The sequence below is a fragment of the Lasioglossum baleicum genome, chromosome 3 (assembly GCF_051020765.1).
Source record: "Lasioglossum baleicum chromosome 3, iyLasBale1, whole genome shotgun sequence".
NCBI classification, from domain to species: Eukaryota; Metazoa; Arthropoda; class Insecta; order Hymenoptera; family Halictidae; genus Lasioglossum; species Lasioglossum baleicum.
In genome coordinates, this window is record NC_134931.1 from 9,418,633 (window position 1) to 9,431,932 (window position 13,300).

The 13,300-nt window shown below is 38.8% G+C and overlaps 2 protein-coding genes across 6 annotated transcripts; one reads left to right on the forward strand and one right to left on the reverse strand.

Annotated features, from left to right (window-relative positions):
• Window positions 1-803: 803 nt before the first annotated feature.
• Vamp7 (vesicle-associated membrane protein 7) lies at window positions 804-4,285 on the reverse strand. Of its 4 annotated transcripts, XM_076420650.1 has the most exons (8): window positions 4,145-4,283; window positions 3,959-4,061; window positions 3,766-3,879; window positions 1,792-2,003; window positions 1,578-1,715; window positions 1,347-1,508; window positions 1,181-1,273; window positions 804-1,102 (listed from the first exon to the last, which is right to left on the reverse strand). In XM_076420650.1, exons 4-8 carry the CDS (start codon window positions 1,993-1,995, stop codon window positions 1,034-1,036), a joined length of 666 nt encoding a protein of 221 aa, XP_076276765.1. In that variant the 5' UTR covers window positions 1,996-2,003; window positions 3,766-3,879; window positions 3,959-4,061; window positions 4,145-4,283; the 3' UTR covers window positions 804-1,033. The 4 variants fall into 4 exon arrangements, with proteins under 4 accessions (XP_076276765.1, XP_076276766.1, XP_076276763.1 ...); XM_076420651.1 differs by lacking the exon at window positions 3,959-4,061 and having other exon boundaries at window positions 4,145-4,281; XM_076420648.1 differs by lacking the exons at window positions 3,766-3,879; window positions 3,959-4,061; window positions 4,145-4,283 and adding exons at window positions 2,456-2,560; window positions 2,632-2,767.
• Window positions 4,286-13,286, forward strand: LOC143207318 (mitochondrial amidoxime-reducing component 1). 2 transcript variants are annotated; one of them, XM_076420640.1, is made up of 5 exons: window positions 4,286-4,446; window positions 8,675-8,973; window positions 11,531-11,809; window positions 11,922-12,199; window positions 12,580-13,286. In XM_076420640.1, exons 1-5 carry the CDS (start codon window positions 4,443-4,445, stop codon window positions 12,740-12,742), a joined length of 1,023 nt encoding a protein of 340 aa, XP_076276755.1. In that variant the 5' UTR covers window positions 4,286-4,442; the 3' UTR covers window positions 12,743-13,286. The 2 variants fall into 2 exon arrangements, with proteins under 2 accessions (XP_076276755.1, XP_076276753.1); XM_076420638.1 differs by lacking the exon at window positions 4,286-4,446 and adding an exon at window positions 5,158-6,497.
• The last annotated feature ends 14 nt before the right edge of the window (window positions 13,287-13,300 follow it).

Consider the following 13,300-nt stretch of genomic DNA (forward strand, 5'->3'; position numbering starts at 1 on the left):
CTATTTTGTATTTCTAATCTAGTTGTAGTTTCTAATTTCGTATTGGAATCTAGTAATTATAATTATTAAATGCTTTTCCAGAAAATTGGTCAATCCACGCATCTATCTAGCAACGAGTTGCAATAAAAATTGTCAATGAACAACCCCTTGTACGTTTCATAAAATATTGCGAATCAGCCACTTATAGTACTCAATATTTTAATACTAAACATTCCTATCCCCATTTGTGGTGTGTATAAAAATATGCATAGACAGTAATTGAGAAATAAAATAAAATTTATAATATATTATCATACCTTAGTGACAGATTTGAATTAGGTTTGCCCAAGGTGTTCATCCCTCTAGTCACAGGCCATTCGGTGAAGAAAAATGCGTCGGAGCATGCGCCAGCTCCCAACACCGTAAAAACATAGCATGTACACAGTGTGCTTCCGCGTGGAAAAAATCTGATGCAATTAATGGCCCGGAAGAGACTGTGTACTCGATAAATTTCTGCGGTGGTTCCTGATTGGATGAGCCACGCCCAGAAAAATACAATTCCCAGTCCATCGGAGAATTTCGCGACGGTGAACACAGTACGACGTCGTGACCTTCACTTGTTGCACCCGGGAGGGTTGCCGAAAGTGCACAATGAAAGTGACCGAGAATGTCGTGTAGCATTGTTTTTATTCGTTCGCAGAACGTACTTATATGGTACAATATACATAGGCGAAGTTGCACTTATACTCATCGCTCAGGGTATAGAAACGATATTTGATATATCTTCCCGATAATATAATAAAAATAATAAAGCGTTATACATATTTATATAATTCACCTAATTATATTCGTGTATTTCCCCTAACAGGTTTATTTCACAGTCGAACCTTGTTCTTTCAGTTTTTCTTATATACAGAGTGAAACGAGGATTCCTTATTTGTCTGTCTGTGCTCTCCCCGTTAGGTCGCACAAACACCATGCTCCGACCAACCAATACATTGTGTTGAAGGAAATCATCGTCGTGTGATCATTGTCTAAACATTCGACGCCTCGATTAATTTCCTACACACTTTTGCCAGGCCAGCCCACCACAAGATACGGATACGATAACGTAAATAGCAACCTATAATAACCACAAAGTCGGTTGCGTTTAGTATGATCCACTATAGTTAGCTTCAGACTTGTTGATATTGATACTTACAAGAAGAATCGCGCCAATGATCACGTAAATTTTTACGTTCTTCCAGAACAATGAGCGCGCTAAGTTTCTACTGGTGTTCCTGTACGTGACCGACTGGAAAAAAAACATTGATAACATAGGTATGTTGCGTTTCTTTGATAGCAAATAAAAGGAAAATCTCGCTTACATTGGTAGTTAAATTTTCCGTTTTATTTATGAGCAGTTCTAATCGTTCCCCGCGCATGGCGATACCGTCGATGTTTTGCACCATGATGTCCTTCAGTTCATCCAATTCCCCATGGACTTTGGATATTACGTCGATCTCGTGATTGGACTCCCTGTAATACCTCTAGACAAACAATATTAATGTGCAAAGGTCGGATATGGGAGTGTGTAAATTAGTACAGTTTGTATGTACCATTTCATTCTCCAAAACTCTTCCAAAGTCTGTGTTCATCGAGTATGCCACTGCGGTTTGTGCTCCTTGGCCGTAGACAGCCATGAATCTTCTCTTGATCTCTGTGAGGTACAAAAATGCTCTGGATTTTTGGAATGCCTGCAAAATTGAGAAATTGCAGTTGGGTCTTCAGTGAATACTTCAAAATAATTATGGTGAGTACTTGCTTACTCACATCATCTGTGATGCACAAGTAGATAATATTGTCTTCACAGATATAATTAAATAGATAAGGCCCTTGAATGTATGTCAGCTTATCATTTTCTGGTGGAATTTTAGCCAGGAGCTTCTCTGTGACCTCCTCAAAGTTTCCATCGCAAGCAGCATATTTAGCAAGCACGACTGGTCCTCGAGCCACGACACTGTACAAAATAGGCATGTCGAAGGCTGCAACAGAGGTAAACAATTCTCTTAAATTCAGAGTGTCTTGCTTTCCATTGACAGGATTGGATCGATGAACCCACAACCACCGAATGATAACATTGTATTTGTAATTCGATTTTGTTATCTGTTATCATGCCAAGTAATATTCAAAACAAGAGATGCCTCTGGGAATATTTTAACATTTCCGAAAAAGAAGTGTGGAGAATATGTTATTGATTGTTACGAGTACAAAGAAACAATGAGAGCAACTAAACAACGATGCTCTAGGAAACGTGTTGCTCATACTGGTGATTCATAGAACGTCGTAGTTCCTAACCTCAAAAGAATGACAGTCATCGGAAATCTTATTAATCATGCTATGAAAATGTTAGTTGATCGTGTGAAATTGGAAAGTATAATAGGACAATGAATATTATAATTGTTAAATTCAACAATGATTAATTGACAGGCTTTACCTTTACAAAATTAGATGACGCGAAAGAGGAAGTGATTAACCACTTTTTGTCTCAATGTTGCCAATGTTTTTAATACTTAGCTCAGCCTTCCCTTATAAAATGCATCTGTGAACCCGACGATCGATTAAAACACTGTCATTTCATGTATACAAGACAGTTTTCGAAAATCAAAACACCTCTTGCTATCGAACACGACTGCTATAACTACCACCAGCTTGCACCAGCTACCCACACTGAGCCACTGACTGCTGACAGTTGCCGTTGCCAATGTCGTGATCAGTCGTGATTCCTTCCAGCTAACGCGTGCGCATTAATCGTGGCGGGATATTCGAACAATTGAATTTGGAGTGTTGCAATTTTTTACAATCAGATAGTCAATTCTCAGTTCTTAGTTTTCCTTTTTTTTAAACCTTCAATATAGATCATTCATAATTGTGATTCACACACACATTAGAAAATTATATTTATTTTCGAACGAAATGTTTTGAGTTGCAATAAATTATTTTTCGTTAAATTCAGGAAAGACTTTCTACTAACAATTCTGTGGTTATCAGGAAGAACGCCGTATGTCACATATTTTCACTTTCGAGATATTGCCGTTTAAAGTTTTGTTCACTAATGCTTTGACATAAGACATCGGTTGAATTACATTTTTTCTTTGAGCCTTTCAAATTTATTTTCATGACTTTTTTTCTGTTAAAGACATAAATTCTATATTATAAAGATCAATGAATGCATAAACTCAAATTTTTTGAAATTGTGACATGCGGCGTTTTTCCTGGCAATCACAGAATTATCTAGCTGTAAACAGGTTTCTTGCACTGCTCTCTTCACTTCAATTCCACGACTCTTGCAACAAAGCAATCGTAGTAACGATCTACATCTTCATTTTCCTATTCTTCGAATAAAAAATGTTCCCATTCCTTAATTTTCAGCAGCTCTGACCATCTTTTCCGTTCGAACAATGAAAAATGGGGTACTCAAACTTGACAGGAAACATAATGTAACACATGTACAATTATCACAAGCATCGACATGACGCAACGTAATTACAACGTTGTCATCCAGATTACCAATCGCCACATCTTCATTGTTCCAACGTCGCCCTCAAGTTTTTCTTTGTTCCCCCTTCTTATAGTTCATTGACACGCATAGGCACTAGCAAAGAAGTCAATACACTTGTTTAAACACTAATTAATGACATTTAAAATTGTTTCGTGTCTCAAGAATTACGATGATAACAGATTTTACAATCTAAGAATAAGAATGTACCGAAATTTTTGTGATATACATATCATATCCATACTAACCAATGATCGTGATAAAGTTATTTATTCTGCCCTTAAACCGCGGATAGTGGCTCCCGTTTTAATTTCTCAGAGCGCTGTAAGATACTCGCGAATCACTTCGAATTGACCGAGTGGCTAAAACGAAATCAGAAAGGTCTTGTTCACATATTAAGTCTGGATTAAAGTAAGGGAATAGAGTAGTTTATGGGGAGACCTCGGAGTACTTGAAGACCCTCCACTATAGTTCCAATTGACTCAATATCAAACCAAACAGAGGGAGGTTGAATTAGACTGAGTAGGTCCAAGTTTGGACTCGGCTGATCAATTAGGTAAGAACACTCATCATTAAAACAGTAAACACATTAGAAGAAGAGTCCCTTTAAATGAGGCGCTATGTTACCGGTTCAAGCAGGGTGCGCATGTCGGCTGGAGTCCAATTCACAGCAGTCTTCAGGGCAGTTCAGGGTTTCGATGCTGCGTCCAGTTCTATGGTTCCTCACACGTGGCCAGGCTGCCGTAAGTGCACCGACTGCTCGTACTATACGGGGGGAGGATACAGCAGAACGTAAGCGTGTATAGATAACGGTGTCTTCATCGCGAGGAAGAGAAGCGGTCGCGTGATCCGGCGAAGCCTACATCAGTCTCAACCGCACGATCGTCCGATTCGCTTCTCGTCCGTCTTCTCTGCGGCCTTCGCCATGGGTAAGTTGTATCACTATACCCCCACTAACCAATAACAGTTTCTCTCAACGTAACGTATGTACGTGCCGGTGCTCCATGACTCCATTGAACTTTGTGCCTACATTTATCGCGTGTTGATTGACAAAGTCAAGGACATTCTCATCGTGTCCATTCTATGACTTTTACGATTATAACTGCACCTCACTTTCTTACAATCACGTGTTCACCACGCTCGAATAATTAAATCCGCTAGGACTCGCTTCTTGTTCGTCTGCCATCTATTTCGCGAAAACACTGACCGGTTGTGAGAAACACTTTGGTACAGAGACTTGTGAAAAATATGTGACTCAACTGTATTGAAAATTTGCTCTTCTGGACTTTTTGGAACTGTCTGAAACCCAAATTGTTTGCGTTCATTTCGAGAAACCTGAGCAAACTAGAATTTCATTTCATCTCTTGATAATTGCAAGTAGCTACGCATTAATAAAACGACATCCTTCAATTTTCTGAATCTCCATAATTTCAAGTGAATGGTGTGTTTTTATATTAATATCATGATATCCTTCAATTCTTCTGACATTTTTAGTGTCTTATAATTCGCCTGCTCATTTTTTGCCAATAAGATGTATTCAAATGCATTTATAAAGACGTGGCGTCGATCGTAGAAAGCAGTGTTATCTCTTAGTAACTGCGTAAATTTTTTCACGCACGTTGATTGAAGTTGATGCAACCGTTACAGCGCGTTTAATTGACGCGAGAAGTTGATGTTCCAGCATCCTCGTTAGAATGATTTGTGTGGTTGTTCGCGGCCCGGGGAGCAACGCCCGTGGTATTGATTCCACGCGAAAGGTCTGTTCTGTTGCATCGGACCCTTCCCCCGAACACGATTTCCCTTCTTTCTGCGACACGCACTAAAGAAAAAAACCGAATCGATACCGGCGAAGGGAACAATGCACCCTCGGTTACTTATTAGGGGTTTGTGAACTGACTTTTCTAACCTTGTCCAATATTTAACAGTGAAGGAACAGATAGACGTAGTCACGTGTCTTCTAGACCTCCCACAACACTATAAAACTGCAAGCATGTTTAGTATTGTAGTAGAGTATTAGAACATTTGTTTGCTTCTACGATAGCTTCTACGATAGCTTCTACGATATTAGTAAATACTAGATGTTATGGACGACTTCGGTTGTTCTTATCTTGTTTTGGGTGTTGTGAACACAGGAGGACGTAGATAGTCATGGAATTGTTTTGTGTACAGATACAATTGAATTAGAAAATTTATTGAATTTGTTTGATCATTGTGTCTGTCTATTATTTGTTATTTTTATTTACCGGAAATATAAACAAGGTTCACTAAAAAGGGACATTAGTAATCGAACACATCGGCGATATTCATAAGTAAAAATTCCAATCCCTATTAATCATTTCAGAAGAGATACGTGTTTTCAATTATCAATTCCAGTTAAATAATTTTAGAGGAGTTTGGGGGCTCTCTTACAGTATGATGGAAGTAGATATGACCACCAGTGATCAGACGCGCCTCAATGTTAGGTGGAATTTCAGTGTAGTATTTTCAAAATGAATACTCTGTATGGAAAGAAAATTAAACACGCTGTACAATAGACCTTCTTCTTCAATTTTACCAATTTGTCAATAACAATAACGATTTTATTCATAAACCAGAAAAATATTTTAAAACATCTAGTCTATTAATCTGTTTTGAGGTTTTTATTCGCAAGAAAATTATCAATCTTCTTCTAGATATATTACAATCATTAAAATTCCTTTTAACAGGTAGGTGTTTAAGAGATGATTTGGGAGGACTGCTGGATTACGGGAAAATTTGAAGCACGATCGACGATAAACGGAGAAACGCAATGACCCCTGCACATTTTCGAAAGTGCACGCACCTCTTTAGCCTACTTTCCTACGACGGTATCGTCGATACGGGACATTTTAGCACGAACAAATTGTGCAAGTTGTCCCGACGTGTCTCGGTATTCCGTTACACTATACGCGTTGCGTTTTCTAGCGAGACGAAAGGATGTCGCTACCAGTTTCAATTATCGGTAATAACATTATTTCAGCTCGATCCGGTTTGCTTATATAAAATCATTTATCTGCTGTCGATCGTTCAATCATTAACCACTCTAATCTGCCGAACAATTTCCCTGCTATAAAAACAAAGTGTTAAACTTGAATTCCGACACAGTTTCCTACATCTCTCCGACCATACCCTCGAGTATTCTTTATTATCCTATTCTCCTCGGAGATATTTTTTATCTCTCTATTCTTGATTTAAACAATTTTTGTACCACAAAACCAAACTTAAACGCACTAGAGCACTCTTTATCATCGCATTCTATTTATTTATTATATTATCTGAAGGTTCTTATCAGTGGTAATATCTGTAACTCCCACGACTCCGTTCATGTCAATTAGCGGGAAATACGCGTTACATAATGTGATATCTCATTGGTTACGCCAATCTCATTAAAATGCCCAAACACATTAATCATTCACGTTCTAATTTCAAAGTCTCTGAGGTGATCGATTTTCCGAGTGACGTTGTGATTCGATACTACGTCTTCACGGTTTAGAAACTCTAACGGAGACTATGTTCTGAAAAGATGATCGACGATCATCAGATTCCTCGAGTCACGAACGTCAGTTGAGTCCATTCATTCCGCTGATGCTTATTCGCGCAGCTAGGAATAGATTCGAGGAACGCAGACGTAAAAAACGTTCACGCTCTGGTTGACACGGGTTTAGGTAGTGACGAAAGCCTGGTGTGCAGCGTTCAGGAACAAGGATCTCGGTCTAGGGGGTCTTCTTTTGTCTCTGTTCCTCGGCCGGCCGCTTCGCCGGCGATTTGCATTGCAGATCGGTCGATCTCCTGTTTGCGCGCGTTCGTCCGATAACGTCTCTCTCGCTAGTTGCGCGAATTGCAATGAATGGCACGAGGATGACAGTCACACGGACTGCTTTGTTTTCACCACTGTATCAATCCTTCTAGAACAACTAGGAGCCATTGAAAAGCATCAGGGACTAAAATGGCACACTTCAGGAGTACTTGAGAATTATCCCACTCTTAGGAGACGTTCTTGATGATAATTTTGTTGAAACGTTTCGATCAAGATTTTGTTTAAAAACGTTTCTCGTCAGTGTCTCTTAATTCTATTGGTATAATGTGATAGGTATACAATAGTAGTATGACTATCATGTTGATTTAAGATGTAAGATAAAGAGAGGACGCATGTAATCTTGCCACACATAAAAGAACTATTGTAAAAGTTAAGTAGATTCGATAACGAATTGTATCACCAAAGATTGCATCAATTGCTCTTAATTACTGGAACTGAGAAAGACTTAGCTGAATAATTATAGATACATACTTGTTTTGCATGAAGATGGATGATGGATCTTCCGATCTCATGAAAAGAATGTTCAAATCATCAATGTACATACATATACATTTTTTTGTTTGATTGTTTTACGTCGCTTCTTCAACTGCTATGGTTATTAAGAAATATATACATATACTTTATTTATTAATTATTATCCCCTAAAAAATTTCATGTACGACTTTTTTAGTTGTTTTAATGAGCTTTTTAAATGAAAAGCGTACTGACATCTTTACAGTAACATAAGGAACACCGTAAGGACTTTACAGAAAGAATCTTTAGAAGACTTTACTAAAAAGAATCGTAGATCAATATTCAATGAGTCATTGCAAAAAGGAAGCTTCGATCTTCAAATCTACGTTAGTCATTCATAAAAAAAGTTTTCCAATGTTTTTAGAGACGTTGTGCCGTTTTCGAGAAACAACAGGTCGTTAATTTCCCACCTACTGTATCCTAAATAAAGGTATTAGAAAAAAACGAATAAAGCACTGCGCGAATGTAGAGGTTTCAAGCTTTGAAACGAGCCCAAGTTTATCATCGAGCGACTCCTCTTTACAAAATTATAGCAAATTGAATATTCTCAATTTTCCGAGAATCGAAAATTCCGTACTTACGTATTTTTACGTATTTTTTGGTGCCACGGTATAGTAATCGCCTGAACTGCACTGCTCCATAATGTTCATGCGACCAACATGAGCGCAGAATTCAGATACAAGCGTTATCATCGCTAGCCGGTTTTATCTGGGCTCCCTGTCGTAATTCGAACTGAATAGTTTTGCAGCGGACCGTTTCGCATGGTCGCTTAACCGTTGAGAATTAATCGGTGAACCTTTCACGAACAGACAGAACGCGGCTAACGTACATGTCGGCTGTCGCGGTTGGTGCCGGGACGGTGGTCGTCTTCCTTTGGTGGTGGTGGACCAAGAACCAAAAGGATCGTCCACCCTCGCAATGGCGAAAAGTAGGCGAGCTGAGTGACCTGATCGCGTTTCCAGTCAAATCGCTCGGACCAATCAGATTGAACACCATGGAGTGCACACAACTTGGCTTGAAGTCCGGTTGGATGAGAGACAGAACCCTAATGGTCATCGATCTAAATGGACACTTCGTCACTGCTAGACAGTGGCCGCGAATGGTCCTGGTAAGAAACGCACACTTTACCCTAATTCTCCTTCCCAGGTTTTTAGAACTGTATTCAATCGTCGTTGAATAAATGAGAGACTGATCTGTATTATAATTAGATTGTAGATTCTGATGCGAAATAATGTCACTTTCTTAATAACTTTAACCCTTAGGAGTCGAGAGGTGACTCAGAGAGTCACCACTAAAAATTGCTGTACCATTATTCACAATATTGTTTACATTACCAAATATGTTGGTATCTAATCAATTACTACACATTTAAAGTATCGTATGAGGTATTATATTAATTATTCTAGAATTATTCTAGGTCGTAAGAAATGTTTAATTTTCAAGTTAAAATAGCTCCGACTGCAAAGGGTTAAAACCACGAAGAGAATACATGAATAGTTTAGAAGTATCAAGTTAAATATGATGAAGATTTCATCTCTTTTTGCTTTCATAAATTTTACATATATGTACTCAATTTTGTCAGATATGTATAAAATTCGCAGTTTACAGTTAGTCTGTGGATCTTTATCCTATATAAAGAATTGCCTTAATTGCAACATACAACAGACAGACACAAAAATGTCCTTTTACTCATAATAATCTTACACAGAATGATCAATAAAAATGGGAAATATAAAAATTAATTTATACGACCGTTGTACCTCACACACTGAACGATACTTTCGACGAGATTTCTTGAATGAAATTGATGTTCATTCATGATTTCTTGCACACTGCAGGAAGGCTAATGAAAGGAAGCTGATTTCTCTAATGCTTGAAAATCAGAATCTAATGTGTCTCGATGTTCTCCTAATAAGATATATGATTTAAATCCTCAGTGTCGGACACGCAACGTGCGATTAGGTTTGCCGGAAACACGTTCGGAACGTTGATTAAGAGCTAATTGCCTCACAGAATAGAAAGGTAATTGATACGAGTCACTTTCTAGGGAAATCGGGAATCATTTAAGAATCCTTTCACGCGAGATTCTGCGAAGTTACCATAGACCGATAAGCTCTCGGAACGAACATCTGTGTCTAGTATAGACTCCGATAAAATCGTTCTTACCAAACAATCACTTTACCGCTTAATCTATGCAACCATAGCTGCATGTTGTGTTAAGTAGATTGAGTTGCCAGGAGAGAAGAACGATTTTATGATGTTTATTATGGACATTGGAAAGAGGTCAGAGAATAATTACAGCTTTCGAACCGGTGATCAAGGCGCCAATAAATTCAATTATCTATGAAACGTATCTCTATGCGAAATGGTTCTCTTTTACAACGAAAACCGTGTTCTGTAAAACACACAATTACCGTGAAAGCAGATCAGAAAGGAATCGATGCGGGGTCGTTCGACTGAGCTATTCTTTTCTTTTCTTCGGCGTTGTTTTTATGGATTGTTAAGTCCCGAAAGCCATATTTCTAACAATTGGTGGCCAAAGCTGTTGGATTCAGGAAGCCACGGACTTTTATAATCGGAATTAACGAGCCGTTCTGCCGTCGTGAAATCCTGTAGAAATTAACCGCCGGCGTGAAACGGAAATAATTAATTCCATGCGGCTTTTGCCTCGTGGCATGCGTTCGTTTTCCATCAGCCATTAAAAAATTGTTGATTTTACATGAGGTCTTCATTCGAACATAGTTTTAAAAGAAACGATCAATTCAGAATTAATTTGAAGTACAAATCATATAAATTAACGCGGTGGTAAAAGAATTAAGATGCTAGGAAGATAGATGATGTGAGAATTGATTTGGTAAATTCCTACATTGAAAACAAACGAGTACACAATTTTATCAATGATCATCGACGCTGAATTAATTTAACATACAGAGTGGGGCGTTATAAAAATAGGCCACCTAAATAACTCGCTTGCTTTTGAAGATAGAAGAAAATGCATTCAACCAAACTTGCTTGGTATCGAGGCGTAAATAATCTGATGTTACTAATTTTTTCATAGGAGGATGCGTCAAGGAGATATTAAGAAGTGACCTTATAATAGGTCATTGTATTTGTCTTGAAACACCGTACCAGAATGTGAATAAAAAACCATACCGTTCCATTAAAAAAAAAGAGTTGACCTTCATATCTCCTTGACGTCTCCACGTATGAAAAATATAGTAACATCAGATTATGAGCGTCTCGATACAGAGTAAGTTTGGTCTGATGCATTTTCTCTTATCTTCAAAAGCAAGCTAGTTATTCAGGTGACCTTTTTTTATAACGCACCACCCTGTATAGAGTACATATCTTATTGTTATAGACTGATTTGCTTCTTGATACGAAATTAACGCAGTGGTAAAAAATCAAGATCATGGGAAGACATGTAGACAGTTGGTTTTTTAAATTACTTCATTGGACAATATTATCAGTAAGAAATGTGTGAAGTTGACTCGAGAGATGAGTGAGAGCATAAATAATTACTCTGATCTGTTTCGCATAATTTACCAGTAATTTAATACTCCATTTCTGGAGCTACTATCCTAGACCCATTAACGTTCAGTGTGTAATCTGAATTTGTTTCGTCGGTGAGAACTTCAATGACGCTGATTTACAATTCCTTAAAGGTGTCGCCAAGTGTGTCTGGATCGGTCCTTACCCTCTCAGCTCCAGGAATGATGCCAATGACCGTCGACCTGTCACGGATACAAGGCAAAGGCTTCCCGGTAGCCGTTTGGGGAAAACCTGTCACAGCTTGCGACTGTGGCGAAGAAGTGGCCAGGTGGCTGTCTAGATTCATTCTTATGGAAGACACAGGTTTCAGACTAGTCTACTATCCATTGGCAGGACCAACGAGGGAACTTCGACAGAGAAACAAGAAGTTCGACTTCCGTTGCGACGACACTGTGAGTTTATAACACTTTATTACCGGTGTTGTAACGCTTTAGCTACCAGGAGCATATGTTAATTAATCTCTTAACGACCAGACTATGCATACAAAGTTTTCCTTTTAACCAGGGAGCATACCCGGATGAATCGAGCTACTGTCTAATCAACGAATCATCCGTGGCTGATTTAAACACCAGATTGGATGATCCAGTCAATGCAGAACAGTTTCGACCAAATTTTGTTGTAAAAGGAGCACTTCCTTACGAAGAGGATGGTTGGCGCTGGGTGAAAATAGGCAACGTGACGTTCAAGAACGTGATGCCTTGCACCAGATGTATCCTGACTGTCATCAACCCCGAGACTGGGGTTAAGCATCCGAATGTGGAGCCACTGAAAACACTGAAAACGTATGTCCTCGAACTTGATACATTCAGCATTGCATCCACAAAACAATTCGAAGTATCCTAATTTCTTTTAATTTAATTCATTTTCTTCTCTTTCCTGTGTGTGTGTTGCTCTGCCATGAATACGAACAATAAATTAAATAATAAATGCCGTCTTTGGTGACAATCAATAGTGTGGATATGTGTGGTGAGAATGAGAAAGAAATATGAGTGAGAGGAAAACTGAGTGTGCATGAATAAAGACATGAGTGTGCACGAGGGGGCGTTTTGTTTGGAATATTTAACAGTCGTTAATTGAATATCGTTTGTGTTACTTGTAATTTTTGTTACATTTCATTTAATTTTTATGTCAAGTGATCAATAAAGTACCAATTACCTTCCAGGTACAGACAATTTGTGGACCCAAACCTTCGGCACACATTCGGCGAGAGTCCAGTGATGGGATTCCACTTAGGCCTAAGAGGTGGACCAGGTAGTATACGATTAGGCGACCCAGTGTACGTCGGTGTCCCTGAGGAGCAGCCACCATTGATTTCACCACCCTAGCTACACCGATGGGCTTCCTGCGAAGACGAACACTTCGTCTTCGAGGAAGCTCGTGCATCCTCAAGCAAAGACACTACAACCGCGAAACCCGCGGACGATACGTAACAAATGGCCTAACCGAAGCAACGTGTGTCAATTTCGTTGGCCTAACGGTGATCGTGACTCACACACCCGGTGATTACAGTCGTTCAAGTGATTAGATTTAAGCAGTCGCTCACGATACCCATTTTGGAAGTTCGTTCTTCCAATCACATGGCAATCGATAGAATTAAGCATGCGAGAACCGTGTACTATGGGAAATCTGATAGACGCCTAACATTCGTAACAATCTCGTCGACAATACTACCAATGTTAATGTATGTCGAGGGAACATTAATCGGAAGAGTAATTAATCGGGAATCCTCGAATGTATTTTTGCTAAACACCAGTCGTGGATCTCGTGGAAATCAATGTTGTTGTTGATGCAACAACGTTCTGTCGTCTGTCTGTTTATATTTATAGCGAGTACAAGCTATTAGATTAATAAATTATTGTCGAAAAAGAATCATTCTTGTAGAA

Bases quoted from the DNA above. Each gene is read 5' to 3' on its own strand.
- Vamp7 (XM_076420652.1), bottom strand. From the start codon at position 1,995: ATGCCTATTTTGTACAGTGTCGTGGCTCGAGGACCAGTCGTGCTTGCT. The intron at 1,716-1,791 runs GTGAGTAAGCAA...TCAATTTTGCAG, and splicing joins ACTTGTGCATCACAGATGAT to GCATTCCAAAAATCCAGAGC. The intron at 1,103-1,180 runs GTAAGTATCAAT...TGGTTATTATAG, and splicing joins TCATTGGCGCGATTCTTCTT to GTTGCTATTTACGTTATCGT.
- LOC143207318 (XM_076420638.1), top strand. From the start codon at position 6,473: ATGTCGCTACCAGTTTCAATTATCG. The intron at 6,498-8,674 runs GTAATAACATTA...TTTCACGAACAG, and splicing joins GCTACCAGTTTCAATTATCG to ACAGAACGCGGCTAACGTAC. The intron at 8,974-11,530 runs GTAAGAAACGCA...AATTCCTTAAAG, and splicing joins AGTGGCCGCGAATGGTCCTG to GTGTCGCCAAGTGTGTCTGG.